The following is a 20,335-nucleotide window of genomic DNA, read 5'->3' on the forward strand; positions in this document are numbered from 1 at the left end:
AGGTGTTTTTAGAAGACAAATGGTTGATGTCCAGCTTGTGCTGACTTTTCCAAATACTTTTGGAAACACAGACACAAATCTGATGTGGAAGTTCGCTCAAAATCTGCCTGGTGATGCTTCTTCGTCCACGCACCTGCACCCCTCCTGCTTCCAGACCGCCGTGGTTCCTCCAGGCAGGTTTCTCCGCTCTGTACAAAACTCCTGCAGAAATTTTCTTCTTGTATTTAGGCACGTTGCCAGTTGTCTCGATTGCACTTGGTCTCTTTGTAGTATTGGGAAGAAAGTAGGTGTATGTGTTGGTTCCCTCTTAATTCGACAGAGGAGGCAAGGTGGGGAGCTAGGTATGGAAGCATCTTCATAGGGGACTTCCTAAGGGTGTCAGTCCCTCACTTTGGGGTGGGGGGTGTTGTGTTTCTTCCAAGATAAATAAGCTGTATTTTATATTTATATTTATATATTTTTATATTTATTTTTTATATACCTTTTCAAGGTTTCTTCCACGGTCGTGTTTTGGTCGGAGGACTTGGTGAAGATCTAAAACCATAACTGGGTTTTCCTTCCCTGAGCTCACTCTCACGGCGTGATCAGCAGGAGCAAATTAAACACACGTAGTCATCCTCTGGCAAGCTGAAATGTACACGCTCACGTGCTACCCCTGAAGAAGGCTGGGTTGTTTGCTTTCGCAGTCTCTTCATCCAGCTTTAGATGCGTAGCTGGGAATAGAAACAAAAAATAACTTGTTCAGGCTTGCTTGCATGTATTTTAAATGAAATCATTCGTAGACTCTAAAAATGAAGCAATTAATCCCTATAGGCTCAGGTATTTCTCTGCTTAATGGAAAGGGTGAGCTGGTCCCAGCCAGCTCGGGGCAGGTGGTGGGAGCGCCTGTCCCAGGAGGATTTGGGTTTGCGCGGCGTTCTCGGAGCCGGTGCTGGCAAGGCAGGTAGTTTGTAACTACCTAATCCTACCGTCTTACTAACTAGTTTGTACGATGGCCGTGGCGTGGCTGTCTCTCATTGTGTGACCGTGTGGTGCAGCGCGGTGTAGTTGAACATCAAAGAAGGGCCTCGTGGAGGTGCAAGATCAAAGTGGTACCCACACCTGGACGCCGAATCCAGTGGGTATTGCACTGCAACGTGGCAAACGAGAACTTGTGGCTAACAACAGTTCATCAAATATTTGATGATCAAATCGGGTATTACTAAAATGCTCTAAAGCCTTTTCTGAACTCTAATTTATTTTAATGTTTTGTTCGAGGTCTGATTGAATCCTAGGGGAATCACTAGGTGCCTTGTGTGTATTTCTTTTTCTGCAACGTTACCCTTTTCTACGACTTCTGGTCTTAAAAAAGGCTACTCTTGCTTTTATTGAGCTGTGTGTAACTTTTTCTTTTACCTGTTTGTTTTTTTTAAACCCTAGTAGAGCAATAAGCTAGTGAAACAGGAGTCCTGGCCTTTCTTTTCGCTCAGCGACACCCTCCCACCCTGATCCTGCAGCTCCCAGGACTTTTTTTTTGTCAACATGACAAAACCTGTGATTCTGCAGAGATCCAACTTGTTAGTAACACACCGTGTGCAACTTTGATGAGCAAAGAGCGCATTGAAATAGAAGGAGGGGGTCTCAACATGATGGAAAACTTCTGTGGGCTTATCTTAAGGCTCGAGAAGAACTTGGGTAATAACCATGCCTCTTAAATTCAGTTGTTGTATGTATGGAAAAATAGGTCTGTTACATGAATTTATGTCTATTGTATTTTTTCTCCTAGTGTCCCAGTGTAATATCAGCTTGAAGAAGCAAAGGAGTCGAAGTATCTTTAGCACCTTATTCTGCTGCTTTCGTGACTACAATGTCGAACCACCATCTACCAATAGCACCAGTGCTCTTCCTCCTTTGGTGGAGGAGAATGGAGGACTTCAGAAGGTCAGGCTTTTATCTTATTTACCTGTCGTATAAGGTCTTCTGTAACCAAGGTTTAACTGTGAACGTCTAAAAGTTTGTCTCAACAGGTTTCCCTTGTGGGTAACCGTAATGAGTTACTGAGAAGCTGAACGTTTTCACGATGAATTGCTAATAGCATTCATACAGCTGCGATTTAAAACTAACTTGCCATGAAGGGTATTGGCACTATATATTTTACATGCAAATAACACTAAAAACCTGAGTAAGGCATTCTAAAAATGTAGACTTCTCATAATGCTCCAGATGCTGAGTTGTCTCCTAGCTTTGGTTCTCTTTCACAAATAAAGGAAGATGGGAGGATTTCTGAATGGAGTGTAGTGAAGCTGCTTTGAATGTCAATTGAAATAAATCCCAGTGACATAAAAATGATCCAAAAAGGGGGAGAACTGTTAATTGTTTTGACTTTTTTTAACCACTTCACCTGCATTTAATGCATACTGAGTCCAGAGGTATCAGCGTTTGCTCTTTTGGCTAGGTTGTTAATAGTTTTGTTTAGCTAAGAAGTCGATTTAATTTAAACTTTCAGCACTTCAAAGCATTGTGTGTTAAGAGCAGCAGATTACTTTCATTAAGTTCTAGTAATTAAACTGCTTTGACATACCATAAAATCAACACAAATAATTTTCTACGTCCTCTTTCAATCCGATGATACTGAGCAGATTTGCATTAAGTTGCTGATGGATTTCAGTTCAGTGCAAAGGTAGGAGTACCATTGTTTCCATACTGTGGTGTATTTCAGCACTCTCACACTCGAAACTGACAAGTCTTTCCCCTCCAATTTTTGAGGACTTGAAGGGATTGCAAGAATAGATGTATCCATGATGAGGAATAATAACAAAAATAAAGAAGTTTCCATCTTTTCACCCTTCTGCTCTTCATACTAATTTTTCATATTTGATGCAGCTGATTTCTTGCTTACTTGGCCCATATCTTTGGGGTTTTTTTGGAATTCTGGTGTTGATGTTTGAATTCTGTAAAGCTCAGGAGAGAGCACACAGGATCTGTGGAGGAAGAGAGGAAACGAGCAGATTAAGCGTCAGAGACCAGAAATACACTGGCAGGGTAAAAGTGCGCTGAAAATTTCTCTGTCAAGAGGAGGAATTGTATGTGTATTTTAAAACTTTTTTTTCCTAGCCAAGATGAAGTGAGGGAAATCTAGCTTGGAGAGGCTGAAGGGGAAGTTAAGTATTGTGTAGCATGTTCATCTGAAAAAGAAAGCAGATAGGAAACTAGTGAAGTTTCCTTTTGCCCTATGCTGGTGAATGGAAAGAGGTAGAAGTGAGAGTAACAGCACAATTGAAATAAGAGAAAATGAGAGAAAGAAAAATTTGTTTAAAGAAGAATAATAAAAAAAAACTCTTTGGAAAATTTTAATTAAAATGTTCTGGAATCCAAATTTTTCAGAGTACATTTCGTAAAACACGTAATTACTTTCTAAATGTTTCTTACACCTTGAGCAAGTGATTGCGTGTGTTTACACAGGTTTCCATCCTCACGCTGTACCACCTTAGTGAGTGATTTGGAGTTGTGCAATCCTTGTGTGAGTCCAAAACACAAATCACCGAATTGAGAGAATTGCCAAAGTACAACTTAATTGGGCAGAAAAGTCCAATGAATATGATAAAAAGAATTACTCAAGAGTGCAGTTTCTTCAGATACAATGAATACTCCGATATGAACAGTTCTCTGTAGAAAGAAAGCTAAGCTTTTGGGTAGTTTTTAAGTGAATGCAGATAGGTTCTGTAGCATTTTCGTTTTAAATGCAGTTCTGCAGGCTAATAAGCTTTATGTTCCTTTCTATGCTGCTTTTATTTTCAGTGCTAACATGGTTAGTATAAGTGAGAAATTCTTTTAAAGACAGAAAAACAGCACTGGTGGATATGCTTGAATATTCTCACTCATCAGGCCCGCGCTTTCTACCAGGAGAGCTGTGGTCCAGATCTGTGCAGGAGGCTTGGGTCTGATTGAGTTACAGTGAGCATCTTATTTAGATTTGGAGGTGATGTGGAAGTTGGAGGAAAGTACATGCAGCATGGGCATCAGCTTCTATATCAGTGAAATTAAGCATCCGAGAAGGACTAAATGAGCAGCTATAGAAAGGAAGGGAGAGCTTTACAACACACTACTTAAACTCCTCTGCTGTTTGTTTAAAGATCTTGTTGCATTAATCTGCCTGCCAGGTTAGAAGAGTTTAAATTCTGTTGGGCTGCTGTTCAGATGCTGTTCATTACATCTGCTATCACTCTTGTGTTATTGTATTAATTATTGATTCATCACAGGTGACCTCTGACCATGGTGCAATTGGGTCCTGTAACCTTTCCCTTCAAAACTGGGAAAATGAAATTGCACAATGATGTTATATAGTTAGAAACTGGAGTATAAAATTGCTTGGATGTACTTTCCTTCTGCCTTTACTGTTCAGTAGAACCGTTATATGGAAACCAGTGATAAAGACTGGAGGGGAAGGAAAGAAACCAAGAGAACTTTTGCTGGTTCCACAGAAATTCAGCGTTCTGCATTGCTTCTGGCACATTTTTAACTTGGTGTGACAAGCTTACTTCCTTCTAATTAGGAGTCTCCATTCTTTCGATGTTAACCTGTCGTAACGGAAGGGAAGCAGCGAAGAGTTATTTTATAAAGCAATTGAAAACAGAGTTGTGAGATTTTGTTCTGAGTAATTGTGCTGAGATTTTTTTTTTCTTGCTGTGTTAGGAAAAAAAAAAAGAGTTGAAATGAAATCAGTGCTTCATTTAGTGTTTTACCAAATAATGTGACTTGATTATGTATGGCAAGTTAAATGGCATGTCACTTCTTCATAGGATTGGAAGAAACACCAAATTGAGCATGGTTTTGAATACAAGAGTTTTACAGCACTGACTTTGCTCCATTAGAAAAGAATAAAAAGCCCAAAAACTTCTTTAAGTATTGAGTTCACTTTCCAAAACCTCTACTCACAGAGCAGCTGCTTGTCCAAGCGTGACTCTAATACTGGAAGTGAATGGTCCGCTCTGTCTCTAAAGTTTCGATACAACATTTTTCAATAATAACTTGTATTTACTGAAACTGTTGTATGCTTGTTTTCCTTAAAATGCGGCAGCTTTTTAATGCAGCCCAAAGATAAGCTCTAAGATGGAATATCTGTTACAGTGGGTATATCAGCCTGTCTGCAGCTCGGGTGCCGAGTCCGATGTGTCATTGGGAGCACACAATGTTCAGCCTCCTGAAATCCTGGCTAATTTTTTCCTGCCTTCTCAGCAGCAGGCAGCTCGCCAAGACCTTCCAGCCAGCTTTTTTAGGGCAGCAGTGTTGGGAGGGAGGCAGCGGTTTTTGTTTTCTTCTGAGCAATCTCAATTTCTGTTCCGCAGCGAGCAGTCTGACTCAAATATGTAATTGCTGGGCACGCTGCTGGATTAAGTTTTATTCTGGCCAAGTTTGTTACCTGACTTCTGAAGCATCTGCAGGCTTCAAGGAGAGATCTAACCAGGGAAAAGTGGGAAAAGTTCGGTGCAAACGGGCTCTCTTCCCTCCCCTTTCAGTCCTGGTGGCTGAGGAGCTCTGGCGCCTCTCGGCACTCGGCCATTTCTCCCACAGCCCAGTTCCACTGCAGTAATCTCTGCTTTTCTTTCACAGTTGGGTACAGATCGGGCACATGGCTCGTGTTCAGCAAGATGAAGCATGAATGAGGAAAGGGCTTTTTTATACTTGCTGGATTAGGGGAGAAGGTCTTGATCCGCTCTCAGTGGGGAAGAAGACGGAATTAGAAGAAAGTTTATTCTGGGGGCAGCAGCTGCCCCTGCTGCTTTCCCTGTTACAGGGGAGAAGCCAGAAAGGTCAAGTCCTTGAATTTCCACCTCAGCCATCCCAACCACTACAAACGTTAGGTGTCTTTCTCCCCACTGCTTTCTGCTGCAGGGTGCTGCCATCTCCAAGGAGATGCTGGAAAACTGTTTTGATGACCTATTGTCATGTCTCTGACACTTCTGCTTTAGGGATCGCTATTTGTAACACACTTGAAAGTGCAGGGCAAAGGATCTTCTCTGTCCCACGTGAATATGGTTCACCGGAGTGAGAAAAACAGAGCTTGTAGGGAATGTGTTCTTTAGATCTGAAGTAGTATCTGCTTCATCCAGAAGATGTAAAGGAGCAAGATGTGTGTGGACTGTGATGGGGAGACCTATCAGCACGCTTGCTGAACAGATGTGTGAACAGTCTCATTCCCCAGTGTGGAAGAAGATAAGTGAGATAAATAAAAATAACGTTACTTTTTTCTTCTGCTTAACCCTTGCTATCAGAGCTGGAAACTCCTACTGTCTGATTCCACCGGTCGTCATCAGCGTGCAGTATGATGAATCTATTTAGAAAATAAGAAAATCTCCACACAGATACGCTTGGTTTCTCTTTCTCTGCCTCTTCATTCGGACCTTGTCCTCTGCCTTCCAAAAGTCTTCTATATTAAGAGAGAAAGCTCCGTGATCCAAGTCAGTGAAAGATTCAAATAGGTTAAGGGTGGTAATATATTAACTATCAACAGCCTAGCATAAACTTGGGTTGAAGAAATCAATATGATGAATTGTTCATTTGATCAGCTTCTTCTATGAATAGGTTGTTCTTTAAAACAAAACGTCTCCTTGTCTTTGAACGCAGACTGTTCTCAAACAAGCAAAATACTGTGGTTTGTCACTTGACGGTCATCGATCCCCTGTGCTACCTTAGCACTGCATCTCAAACTGAAACTACATGGCTCAGGGAAAGGGTGAGATTTATCACCGCATGTGTCGTGACACGAAAAACACAGATTTCAGTGGCTGGACAAATCAGTTACTGGATATCTTAGTTACACAATGGGGGAATTTTGGCATTTCAAGAGCTTTGTGCTATTACCAGCATCAGAAGCTCATGGAAAGACTTCAGCAAATGCAGTCATCTGTCATCTATTTCAAACGACAGCATTATGACCTACTTCCCTTCCTGTTCCAAGGCATCAGGAAATGAGGCAGGACATTTTTTAAAGTTTCCCACAGCAGTTTTGTTTTTAAAAAGCATTTGTTCATGGCCATTTACACTTTACCGGCAGACTCTTAGATCTATCTCTGTGCTTGTTTTTCCAAGTGTCGTCATAACTATTTTGATTTTTGTATATGTACTTCTAGTGTTCCATCTAGGGAATTCAGTTGTTTTCCTCAAGAACTTTATGATATAACAAATTCTGCAAGAAAAATACAGCAAAGAGTGATTCAAGGGCTTTATCAACTTGATTCTAGATTCTCATGGAAGGCAGGCTTATAGTAACACCGTAGAGTGCAGCTCTTGTTTCACGAGATTGCCAAAACAAAGAGCAAGTTACATCGCCACAAGTGCCTCTGGGAGTTTGTGGGAAAACCTGATGTGATACACGGCTATTTTTGTGCCCACAGTTAAGATAATCTTTTACCGTATGCCTCTACCTCTCGTACTGCTTTATCTGTTGACAGAAGAGAAGCCCCAGTTGTATTTTAGTCTAACAGTGAGTGAAGGAAAAAAAAAACAACAACAAAACAACCCTCAGGTTCGCATACATAACCATATCCTTGATAATGGTCTGATCCCAGGCCAGCTGATCTGACTGGCACCTGCTCACATTCACTCCTTTCTCAAATGGCATGTGAACTCAAGATGGCGTCCTACTCTGTGGATATATGTGCATATGCTGAATTACTTTTTTCTTTTTTTTCTTCTGTAGTTATCTTGAGGAAAGTTCGAATTAACTAATCTTATTGTTTGCCTTTTTTTTTTTTTCGAGTCAGGTGCTTTTTACTAAAGGAAACATTTTGATAGTTCACCTAGTGTCTGTCTGTTCTTCAGCTGCTTCAGCAGCTTGTCTGGGATTTGGTCAAAGGTCAATAAAAATCAGCTATTTTAGCAATAAAAGGTACGTAAAAATAGCATGGAGTTATTTTCATTTGTCATTCATATTTTTGTTTGTCAACACCGTGAGGTTCCAACACAAGCGAGCACAAGACCTTTTCGGCTGGAAGAGGATGTTCAATGTTGAAAGCAGTCCTTTTGATAAATAGTCTTCTGGTAGTCAGTACCATTGCTTTCCAAGTAATTAGAAAAAAAATCATTTCTACATAAGCAACAGTTGGTCAGCTTCTTTTTTTATGTGCAGTGCCCACCAGAAAACAAATCTCTGAGAGAGAGAGAGAGAGAGAGAGAAATGCATGATTAGAAAACACAATTCCTGCTTCCCACATCTCTTTCATATTAAGTCGATGACCTCGCCATCAACCTTTCTGCATTTGGAGGCTGTAAAAGGAAGTGTCTTTTGCCTTAGTATGTCAGGTCCCTGGATGAGAAGAAAGCATCAAGTTGGCCAAGGTCCCGACTGTAATCTTGCTTTTTTCCCAGTGCTTCCAAGCACACTGGAAAAAAAATAAGATTATGAGAAGAGCATTGATACTGCTGCCTCTTTCTGGCTGAAGAAGGTGGGATTCCTCGGTTTTGTCATCATCCATCTGTCCATCTTGGCCTTTTTGCTGTTGTTTAATTGAAAATGATGTTTTTTCTGAGGCCATCATCTCAAGTCAGGTTAACTTCAAGAAGTGGGCTTCTGCCCTGCTACCAAGGTCTGGCTGAGCCTCTTGCTGCTGCTGCTGTGAAACGAGACAGATATACCCATTAGTAGACCTTAAAGCTGAAAAAGTTACAGTAAATACAGGTACTTTCTTATTATCATCTTTTTTAATCATAGCATGGGTTTTACCAGTCCAGTCTCCTACAAATCATGAATAGCGATATACTAACCAATCATTTTAGCAACTAAAATACAAGATCCTGTTTTTATTTTTTTTTACCCTGGTTTCTTGAATACTTTGAACTTTTGGTTTAAAATGTTTGAGTGCTACATTTACTGCTTCAGACCTTTGTTCTACCCTTTAAAAGCCATTACCCTTACAGTGATTTTTTTTCTTTTTCCCCAGGGTGACCAGATGCAGGTCATGCCTATACCAAGTGTATGTATTTTTATCCCTTTTTCTTTTAATAATTTTCATAACTTTTGCTTTGAGTCATCTTATGTTGCAGTCTAACAGGTCTGTTTTGTGTTGCATGTTAACAAAAGGATTTTGTGTTGTCTGCGATGTATACTCAGAGATGAATTGAACTGCACATGTTGTACACGGACTAAAAGAAGAGTTTGGGTTTTATATGGTTTTCATCTTGCACCTCAGTTAAATTTGTTTCTGAAATTTTAGCATTTTAAAAATGCGTGTAGTAGTCTGACAATTGAAGCTGCTTATTTCAATAGTGACAAAAGGTGACTCAGTGGAACATATTTACAAAAAATCCTTCCTCTTATTTTTCCAAATATTCGAGTTGGAAAAGAGGAGGTAGGAGCTCTGTAATTTGTGTCAAAACAAGCCATTTTAGGAAAACAGAGTATGCCGATCTGTACGACCATATCTGTATTACTCTGCTTGTTGGAGATGATGCTCTCATTATCAGCTGTTGGTTTATGGCCCTCAGTATTCCTACTTATCTTTCCTGGATTAACTGTGGAATGCTGTTTGGCATTTGAATTATTTTTCAAACCTAAATAAAAGAACAAGTTCATCAAACGGAACCCTTTAATTTAATGTGGGATAGCCATTTTTGGCCAAAAAGCTGTTCCTTTTCTACTTGTTTTTATGTGGATAAAGACTTAGGCTTTTTGAAAGCTGGAAGTACTTTTTTGAGCTCCTTTGACTTTTTTTAATACTTTATTATTGCAGAGTTTTCCAGGAAGTAGCACACCACTGCTGGTGCGTGGAGTTACTGGCACAACCCTCTTTCTGGAGATACTCGGTAGCCCTAAAGATCTGAGTATTCCCAAGATATCATTTTCCCCGCTTTTCCTTGCTTCTCATGTAGCCCAGCATTACAAGGGCTCTTGGAAGAATCCTGTTAGCGCTGCAGGGCTGCAGTGTCAGGAGGCGGTGAAAACTCTGCAGATCGCTTCCCTCCTTCACCCCTTGTAAGAACAGTTAGGATTTACTTTTTGTTCCTTACTTATTATTAACAGCATGATATTACTTCTTATATGGCTAATGCCTACATTTGTGTGCATGTTGTATACATACACATAGACACATACATAATTTGCATCTCTGCAAGTCTTAAAAAAAAGTTTCAGGTCTAGGAAGATGCCAATTCCCAAATTTAAAATACTGGTTTCTGAAGTACTCCTCCTTGTACATAGCCACCAGAATCTGATCGCGGTAGCTCCTGTACTGGTAGTTATTTGAACATGAAACACGGTCTGGCTGTGATCTGAGCTAGAATAAAACATCACCCAGGAGCGAATGTAAGAGTTCATGCCGAAGACAGTTTTGAAACTACAAATGTGAGTGCAGCTTTGTCAGATACAGACACGAAACCAGAAGCTTTGCTAGAACTCCGTCTTCGTGATGGTAAAGCAGTGGTCTGCTAGGCTTGGGTGGTGGTAGGAAAATGAAGGATTTGAGAAGGGGGTTCTGGTTTATTTCTTTCTGTTGTTTATTGTGGTTCAGATGTAATTTTGCTGAACTGTATTCCCAGAACCTGAAGGTAGTAAAATTAACTTATCCTAGTAGTCGTGGCAGACAGCTCTTGGGAGACAGGTGCCTGAATGCACTTGTTCCTCTCCTCCTGGGCCATTTGATGCCTTCTCCCCAGCAGGACACTCAGGAGATGTCAAGGGACTGGTGTTGGCGAGCTTCTCGCTCTCAAAGCTGGTCCAGCAAGCAGCACCGTGTTGGCTTCTAAGTCAAGACCGAAGCACGCTGTATATGGAGCAAGTGGAAGGAAAGGAGAGGCAAAGCCAACATTGTATTTGGAAAAAAAAAAATGTAGTCCAAAATTAAAGCAGTCCTTCTTGCTGGTCTTACAAGACCTTGTTTGTCCTAAGCACCAAAGCCCAGAGGTTCACTCTGAGATGCTCTGAAATCTGTGGCCAAGACCCAGGCAGGTAGAAGTTCTTGATGCTCTGCTACACGGGGATGTGGGTGAGAAATAGGCTGTTTGAGCTGTGTGCATTATACATACCAGGAGAAAATCCTTTAAACAGAGTGAGGTTGGTCGCAATTAAATTGGACGTTTACTTTTTATAGGGTTCATTGCAAATGTAATCACTTCAAGTGTTTAGAGAATTCCTTAGTGACTCTGAAAAGAGCCCTGACTGCTCTCTACTCATTAAACTTGCAAGTTGAAGCCTCCAGTCAAAGTAAAAGGTTTTCTAGAGTTTTATCATGTCCGTATAAAGTCTGGCAGTCTGCTAGGGTCACCTGTTTGGCCACAAAACGAAGTTTTGATAGGTAAAGTATATCTTTGAATCCAAAAATTGAATCCAGTATTTGCTGTATTAATTGCACTTAATTTAAAAACAAAAAACTTTATATAACTTATAAAACTGTATGTAAAAAACATAAAACTTAGTTAGGTATGAGTTTTCACTTGGTTATTGATAGAGATAAGTGCTAATCAGGAAACATTCCAGTTCTTCAGAAAACAGAAACTGTGCAACTTTGGTGTGTTTTTTTTTAAAGGTGAACTTTATTCTGTTTATTATGAAACTGTTTCCAGATAAGGCATAAATTAAACACCAGTGTAACTGATTTTTATTTTTTTTTATAATACCGCAAAATTATTTATTTTTAAGGGTGAAATAAACACAAAACTAGGAAAAAATACCAGCTGACACGTGAGCAGAATAGTAATCCCAGGGGTTTTGTGAAAGACTCAATTTCAAAATGTGTTGGCTGTAGCTCAGGATGCCTGTGCTTTCCTGGGCTTTTCTCTGCTTTGTTTGGAAAAGAGTACAGTAGAGATATCAAAGTAAACCCATAGCAACTTCACACATTTTCATTCTTTTGAATGAAGATTTCATTCTTTTCATTTCTTTTGAATGAAAATGTTGATGGAAACACAAAGCAATAGACATGTACTTGCTTAAAAAAAGATGGAAGTATCCTTTTATTTTTTTCCTGTATTTAAAATTGCAGTATGAAGAAGCAGCACTGAAAACAGTCTTCAGAATCCCTGCAGAAGTTAAATCTTAGCATTGGGATATCTGGTTTTCACTTTTCCTTAACTACATTTGGATCATTTCTTGTTTTACCTTTTTCCAGAAGAAAGTTTGTGAACTGCCTGCTTCATAATAGTGGCTGGCTTCTCCTGGCAGCGAGGATTTAATGGGGAGCTCTTACCCTCTATTAGTGTTCTGTGCCTACCTGCTGGGAGAAGCTGTTAGCTGCAGAGTACAACAAAAGAGAACTGAAGGGAACCTAAACAGCAAATTAATGTTCTGCATGTAGGCTAGACAACATTTTCGGTACAAAGAGAAATGATTTCTAAATTCTGGTATTTGTTTTTATGGGAAATGTGGGCCTGCAGAGAAGAAGGGTTATGATTGCTTTGTAGAGTAAATTCTTGAGAGGTTTGTGTTGACCAACTCTCAGCTTCAGCCAGAAGTCCTGTTTTCCTGCTCCCCTTCATTTTTTTTCTTTTTCTTTAGTCAATAATACACGATTTCCATGGGACTGAAACAGTGCAGCAGTCATTTCACTGCAAGGTCAGCTGAGCTGATCAGCCGTGAGACCTGATCCCAAACACTGACAAGTTCAAAACCTTTAACTTGTATACAATTTAGTTTTTGTTGGGATTGAAGACCAAGCTAGGACTTAGAGTACTGAGATACCACAGAGTATTTTTCTACTGAATTCTGTGGCAGTCTGTAGTATCTCTTCACCATCAGCTACAATAAAAATCTGTAAATTACAACTCTCCTCAGATGTGCCTCCATCAGTGAGGGTATTGAGTAATGCCATTTTCTGCATAAAAGCTTTGCTACTCTGGAAAATGTGGAAATTTTTTTACATCAGAAGGTTTGAATGGCAAAGCATATGGATTGATATTCTACGTACAAGGCCTGTAAGCCTTAAAAATGTCATCTTGGCTCCAGAGTCACCAGACATTTTGTGGTCTCACAACTTGTGGGCCCTGCAGCTTCAGAACAGTTTCCAGGCAGATTATCACATTGAAAATCGGTTTTTAAAGTTGAAGGCAGAAGAGATGCAGCATTTGAAATGGAAAGTGTATTTCTTCTGTCTTCAAATGCCCAAGCAGTTGGCCACGTGTCTTTGAAAACAGGATGAGATGGAATTCAAAACGACCTGCTCTGGTGGGAGACCTTCCCCAGGGCAAACCTGGAGGAATAGGCCTCCTAGATGGAGTCAGGTTGATATATGCACGTTGTCTCCTAAGGTAATAGTGAAAAAGGGGACAAAATACCATGGTAATCAGCGTGCCTGTGCAGCTACCTCGAGTAAGCTTGTTCCTCTCACAGCTGCTGCCTTCAAGGTGGCTGAGGAAGAGGGGACTGAGTGCAGGCAAAGAGGTCAGGGCCTCTCACCAAAGTCTTTGTAGCCCCTCGTGTTTGTTCATCCTTTCTCTGATGGCAGCTGTATTAGATTCCAGATAAAGAACAAGGATAACTGTGACCTGACGGTGCTCACATTTTTCCTATACATATTTTTACACGAAAGAAAATCTATTTCCATATATTCTCCATATATATATAATGCAGATTAACTTCACTCAAAAAATCACACTAAATACTAGCAGTCCTAAAAGTATGGAAATGAATGGAGCAATTTTGTTTAAAAAAAACATAAAGTTTTTTGGGGGATGTCCCTGCCTTTTTCACTTCAAAGACAGGCAAGAAACGTGTATCAAAGCATGGATTCTGAAGAAGATTGTCTTTAAGTGGATGTGATTTTCTTCTGATAAGCTTTTAGTCTATTTAGATTGTAAGTATGGATATTTCTTACGATGAAAAATGTAGGTGGAATGCCTTCAAGGTTTTGATGTAGGAGTGAAAAACCTGAATTCTTTAGAACTGGTCCTGGTCTACTGTGCTAGCATGCTGCCGAGCAAGCAAGCCAAGCTGGAGCTCAGGCAGTTGTGGAAGTAATGTATACATGGGACTCTATATCCCAGAAAGGGTGTTGTGTAAATTTTGGTCCCATTAGATCACTGTGATGGATGCACACTTTACAGGCATTAAGCAGCAGTAGTTTTTTCTTAAAGGTCACTGTTAGATGTGCGCTGAGAGGAAATGTATTAAGACAAGTGGCTGTTGTAAGCAAGGCAGCTTCTGTTTTCTTAGCTCCAGAAAGTGATGTTAATTGTAAGGAACTAAATCAGTTTCAGTGAGCCCTCCTATAAATTGCCCGGTAACTTATACTTTATTTAGCAAAGGACTCTTCTGTCTCAGTCCAGAGTCTCATTTGTTAGCTACTTCATTTAAACAAGACCTTGCTAGGCATTGCTGGCCAGTATCTATCAATTTGAGACACCATCCGAAATAAATCGGTGATTAAGGGAGAATCTGTACTTGCTGCTGCGATGTGCTCAGTGGGTATCTTACTCATCCGTTGTCACACTGCTCTCTGCCAAGTGGTGACCTCAGGTCTAGCACCTCAACAAAAGGCTATTGTATCCAGAAGGAACAAAGGACAGGGTGGATGCATCCTCACCAGAGCAACATCATCTGAATAGAACAGATAGAGAGATGGCAAGAGAATGAAGTTAGAGTTCTATGTCCAATTTTTTATATTCTTAATTGATTTAATTTCCTCTCAGTCTCGAGCTTCTCTTTACTGATGCTTTTCTATAAAACTAGTCCTTTTCCTTAATCAAAAAAGACCTCTTTAAGCCAGCAGTAGTTCAGCTCCAAATGGAGGAGCTCTCTCCATGTCTGTTCTTTCATGAACTAATCAGTGCAGAATCCTAAAATAATGCAAGTCTGCTGCAGATTGGGATGTTCAACTGGGGGCTGAAGACTATGCGACTGCACTGATTTCAGGGGAAAAAAAAAAAGTCAATTCTTCCTTTATGTAATTGGTACCATTTTTATAAGGGCAGTATGTTGCAGAAGAGCATGGGTTTAGGAGAGCTTTCGTTACTGCAGGCTTAATACCTTGATTCTGAATACTACCCAAGTTTTTGGTCAGCACCCTCGTAAGTAAAAATTAGAGTGGAGATGTGTTCTGGAAGATAAAATCAGTAGTGCTATCTTCCTTTGGGATGGCTTCTCCATTTCAGCATTTTTCGTGGCCACCAGAATTTGTGTAAATGTCCATCGATGTGATATGGCCAGAAATAGTACTGATGAAGCAGGATGATAACAGCAGCGAATAAAACTGAGGCATTGGAAAGAGGGCCACTGGGAAAAGATGTCGTTGTATCAAATGTCCAGTTTTTCACTGTTGTTTTCAATTAGTGATGATGTTTTACCATTTTCATCTCAAGTGCTTTGGAAAACATTCTAAACATTTGAGAAAATAGAAAAAATCTGTATCTGCATTGCATGAGCCATTGATTTCCATATGTGTCCTTGCAGCGAGCCCAGAAATGCATTCAACTTTGAATCACGTATTTCAGTTCCCAATGAGTGACTACTGGAAGAGTAATGTTGGCGGAAGAGTGTCCCTTCAATAGAGGTTTTACATTTTTTTGTTGTCTTCCTCTTTTTTTAGCCACCAGCTAAATACCTCCTGCCAGAACTGACAGCATCAGACTATGGGAAGAAGTGTGTGGTCATTGATTTAGATGAAACTTTAGTGCACAGTTCATTTAAGGTGAGTACATTCGAAAGTGATCTCTTGCACCTTGCCTCTGCCAGGGAGTGCTGTAGGAGCTGTTAAGCCTCTTAGCACATTAACTGGTCTTGCAGGCTCTCCCAGGACGCCTGGTAGTTCTCATTGTTCCTTCTACGATTATTCATCCTAACTTAGTTTTAAGGGGAGTACCACACACACTTCTATTTTTTGATCCTGAGACTGAAACAAGGCTCTGAATGGTTACTAGCTTTGTAGCTTTAGACCGTAACTATCCCAACAAGGACCAGCATCGAACAGGTACAGAACTTGTTGCTCTGACAATACAGTTTTGGGTTTTATGTTTAAATGATGCCATAGTTCTGGAGCATGGAGGGAATGGAAATTCAGCACAGCCCTATGCTGGGTAGATAGAGCTCAAACCAGTAGGTTGTGGGCACCAGTGACTGCTGTGCTCCATTACTGAAGAAGATTGTATCGTGTATCGTGGGGTAAGCAAATGGCAGGCTGCTGTTCTGGTCATAGTAACAGGGTTTAAGTATTCAGCTTTCACAGCAGGAAAGCAAATAGCATTTAGCTGTTGCTGATGAGTCAGTCATCTTGCGAAGCAACTTGTATAACCCTTCACAATTCAGCATGGGGTGGAAGTAGTGGTATTTTTCTATTGTTTAAGTAGGTCTAAAGTTAGAATCAGAGAATTCAGTAATACCCAAATAATAACCTAAATTGGCTCAGAGTACTGGTAGTATTTCTGATTATTAAATGTCAGACATTATAAAAGGAATAGTTTTATACTTTGATACTGGAGAATTTGTAAGAATCAATAGTATTTTTCCTTACTAGCAGCAAGCTAGAGTTAGCACTAAATTCAGTCTTGTAATTCTGATTGCACTCCATTTTTCACTGCTAGCAAAAATCCAGCATTTTAATCCTGCAGTATTTAGTTGCCAGCATTTAAATATGCAAACCATAATTCATGTTGTGGTTGAAATTTGGCAACGCTCTGTCTTTGTTGACTTAAAGAAGACCTTATATGGAGATACTAGAACAAATATTCCTGTGCCTCCAACTGAAACTCAAATTTTTCTCTTTCTTTATTGTGCCTAATAGTATATGCGAATTTGTGGTGGTGTACAGGGGCCTCTTAACGTCAGTGCCAGCTCCCTGTCTGCTGTACCCAGACTGAAGTCGTACTTCAAAATTTTTCAGGGAGATTAGAATCACAGCTGGATAGGGAAGGGAGGGACCATGCCTTCCTAATTAAGTGAGAATCAAAAATAGGAAGGGAAAGCTCAATGTAAAAGTCTAAATTTACATAATACTAAGTCTAATACTTCATTATTTTTATCTGAAATGTAAAACTAGAAGTCTGTTTTCTGTATGCTGTGCTGTGATTTTCTGGTTCTTGAAAGAAAATGAGCTTCCATTTAGGTGGTTAATAATTTTTTAACCATTTTAAAGAAATACTTGTTTAATGGTTGACATATTGTAAATCCTTTCTTGTAGGACTGAGGTTTGCCTTTATTGCAGAGCGCTTGCTCAGTGGGCTTGTTTTCAAATTTAATCATCCCATTTATTCGTGTTTGATATTTAATGGGTATTTAAAAGGTGTTAAATAGATATTTAAGAAAAAAATCAAAAGATTATTCTGCTTGAACACTGTTCAGTGTTTTCTGCGGGAAAAGAAAGCTGCTTTTTTTCTGTGAGGTAAATAACATCGGGAAAATGTTAGAATTTCTGTAGCGTTAGAGTCTTAGGGCTATCGTCACGTTATCTTAATGTGAAGCACTATGATGGGTGTATTTAAGAGAAAAGTAAATGTTGGAGGAAACAGCTGGAGTTGTTCAGTGTCTGGCACTCTGTCCAGTGTGCGTCTGTGGTGCTGTTTGGATTTTGTTTCATAAGGGGTACTGAAGTAAGGCCATTGTGGTCATCAAAAATCTGATGGATTTCCAGAAGACCAGGGGTTTTGACACCTACATGCACAGTGCTCTGCCTGAATAATTGTGCAGTTACTTGTAGATGTTTTTCATTAAAATGTGTCTGCTTTACCCAGCCAGGTCCCTACTTAAAAGCTGTAAGAGCATACATAAATTTGTGATTTTCAGTACAAAAGGCTTTATTTAAAACACGTTTTAGAATTCATAATTCTGTTATGAAATAGGCTTCATATTTCAAATGCAGATAATTGGTTTTTTGTGTTTTTTTTAACACAACCAGAGATGCAGGGTATTTAAAGTACTCCTTTATGAAAGCAGCAACATCTGAAGGAGGGTAATTCTCATCTTTTTATGCCCCTGCATATTTGAAGCTTTAAGAGATATTAGTCTTTTATGTTAAATGCATATTAAAGGAATAAAGTTTGGGGTGCTTTGGCAGGAGTAAAAAAGGAATAGATAGACATTACAGTTATCATTCCCATCATAAAACAATAATAGAAGCAAAAAATCGTAAATTACTAAATCAAGAAGATGTAAACATTGTCGTGTATAAAATGAATTAAACCACATGCAAGTCTGGAATGTAGTTGTATTCAAAACTGGCTGTGAAACGTTTCTGTAGAACATGTTTAAAACTCTGAAGCTTTTCATTAAACGAAGACAGTTTTAACTGAAGAAAAGAGTTTTAAATTGAAAATGCATTGTCTTCCTTCACGGTCTGTCTGTGCAGTTCCCACTTGGGACGTGTACGTGCTTTGTGTAGGCCACCCCGGAAGCCCTTAGCCAGCAAACTCTTGCAGACACTGCTCTGTCTTCCCATCATGGTGAAGCACAGAACCCCAGTCCATTCTCTTTTCCTTATCGCTTGTGCCAACAACGCAGCTATGTAGTACCTCAAATATAAGTGGGGGAAGCAAATACGTAGTTAAGAATACTTTGGTTAGTGTTACAAAGTCTTGAGGGTGAGGCTTGTTTGTTGGTAAAAACTGAGTTGTCTAAACAAGATACGCTTTTCTCTGACATGTGGTTGGTAGCTGCTGGTCCCTTTGGTAAGAAAGGTCAGTCACAGCCTTGTTTTTGTCGATGGGCTTCAAAACCTTTGCAGCTTGCAGTGACCTACTCTTCCTCTGCTGGTACAGGGATTTATCTTGCTTCAGGGAGTCATGCATATAGAAATTACACAAGTGCCTGCAAGTCTCTTCAAAGTATGCACAGAGCTGGCAACCACTTGAAAACTTTGGTGGCTGGGTCTTATTGGAAGTTCATTTGGGTTTCTTTTAAGGTGAAGCTTCAGAACATTTTTATGTACCTGTTCTCTTGCTGTTAGAGATACTGCAGAGGAATACAGTGTCTTTTCCGGCTGAGAGACTCCGTGCAGGTAACAGTTGGAGCTTCTCTTCAATTTTTCAGAGGCAGAAAGCTGGGTATATCTTGATACTTGCTTGGTGGAAGCTAAAGAACAGTCTAGATTGTATCTGCAGGTATTTGAGGAACTCTTTAGCCCCTGCTAGTGCAACAGGTATCAGAAGGATTGAGTTGTCCAGCATTTGAGGTTTGGTTGCTGATAGTGGTTTATTGGCAGGACCATATTCAGGGTAGCTTCTCGTTTGCTGTCTGACACAGCACGTACGGAAGTCAGAGCAGACCAGCTTCCACAGTACTGCTTTACTGAGGGCAGGTCTTGCTCTTGGTATAAATTATTCCAGCTATTTTGCTGACCTCACAGGAAAGTTGTTCAACAGTGGAATTAAAATCTCCTTTTGAAAGGGCATCAAAGGGCTGTTTGCAGCTTAATGCTGCAGGATTGTCTTTCCTTCCGTTTTTCTTCGAGCATCTGTTAAGGCTCACCAGTGCGTGAGTTTGCTTCTCAGTCGTCTTAGCTTGTCTGCTTCTCTGCTTTCTTGGCACCCTTCAATGCCCCAAATGGGTTTGAAGGCACTTTTCAGCCTCACCAGTTCTTCAGGGCCACGCTTCTTCGTGGTACTTCAGATGGGTCTTTTGGTTGATCCAGACAACCAGGTGGGAAGGTCTGACAGAGCTGCATGAAGGTGTTCTCCAGCACAAGCGTAGCAATGCCAGAGTACTCCTGGCATTCATTTTAGGCTGTTACCTGTGAAGCATACTGTCTGGTACTCAGTCCCATCAAAATGTGTTTGGTTTTTGGCTGTTCGCAAGCTGTGGGTCGTGGAGTTAGTACAGACTTCAGCCAGGCATGTTCACATCATTTTTTTATCCCAGACATAATGCATGAGCCACACCAAAGGTTTCTACCCAAGTTTGTCCATTTAAACTAGCAAATGTTAACTGCGTGCCCCCCAGTTACCACCACTGCCTAGCCAGGATTAGACTACGTACTCGTAAACTGTCTACAAGGTCATTTTTCTGCCTTCCAAAGTTATTTTCCTAGACTGATAGTTTTTCACGCTAAGTCTTAAGAAATGAGTTGTATCCAACAAGCTAGAAAAATGGATTCTAGGACTTGGCTAGGGTGTGCCTGCTCTTCCTTCAGGATTAAAATGCTGTTTTGCATGATTAATTGGGTTAGTATAGCATGTTTTTCAGGTATCGCGTCTTGAGAATCATTTAACTAAATGACTTTAAGTCTTTCCTTTCTGCAGCTCCTGATTCAAATATATCATCTAGGTTCCACTTTTACAGCTGCCTTTATTTTAAATTAATTACTAGTTGATGACCCAGAGTAGAATATGTGGAATTTCAAATGGCAGAATTTCTTTGTGATCATCCACGCAGACTTGATGAAAGAGTTACCCAAATAGATATTTATCCTGGTATACATGCTCAGAAGTAGAGAGGGTTACTCGA

The 20,335-nt window shown here is 40.1% G+C and overlaps 1 protein-coding gene across 10 annotated transcripts in view; it reads left to right on the forward strand.

Annotated features, from left to right (window-relative positions):
* CTDSPL (CTD small phosphatase like) overlaps positions 1 to 20,335 on the forward strand; it is a 75,285-nt gene that overhangs the window by 42,549 nt on the left and 12,401 nt on the right. For 6 of the 10 annotated variants that reach the window (XM_035554299.2, XM_035554297.2, XM_050708684.1 and 3 more), the window contains 3 exons: positions 1,766 to 1,920; positions 8,919 to 8,951; positions 15,492 to 15,593. In XM_035554299.2, coding sequence (XP_035410192.1) covers positions 1,766 to 1,920; positions 8,919 to 8,951; positions 15,492 to 15,593 — 290 coding nt within the window. Of the gene's footprint in view, positions 1 to 1,464; positions 1,675 to 1,765; positions 1,921 to 8,918; positions 8,952 to 15,491; positions 15,594 to 20,335 lie in introns of those variants that run through there. The other 4 variants (XM_035554300.2, XM_035554298.2, XM_035554293.2 and 1 more) reach the window with 2 other exon arrangements.

The sequence above is a fragment of the Cygnus atratus genome, chromosome 2 (assembly GCF_013377495.2).
Source record: "Cygnus atratus isolate AKBS03 ecotype Queensland, Australia chromosome 2, CAtr_DNAZoo_HiC_assembly, whole genome shotgun sequence".
In the NCBI taxonomy this organism is placed as follows: Eukaryota; Metazoa; Chordata; class Aves; order Anseriformes; family Anatidae; genus Cygnus; species Cygnus atratus.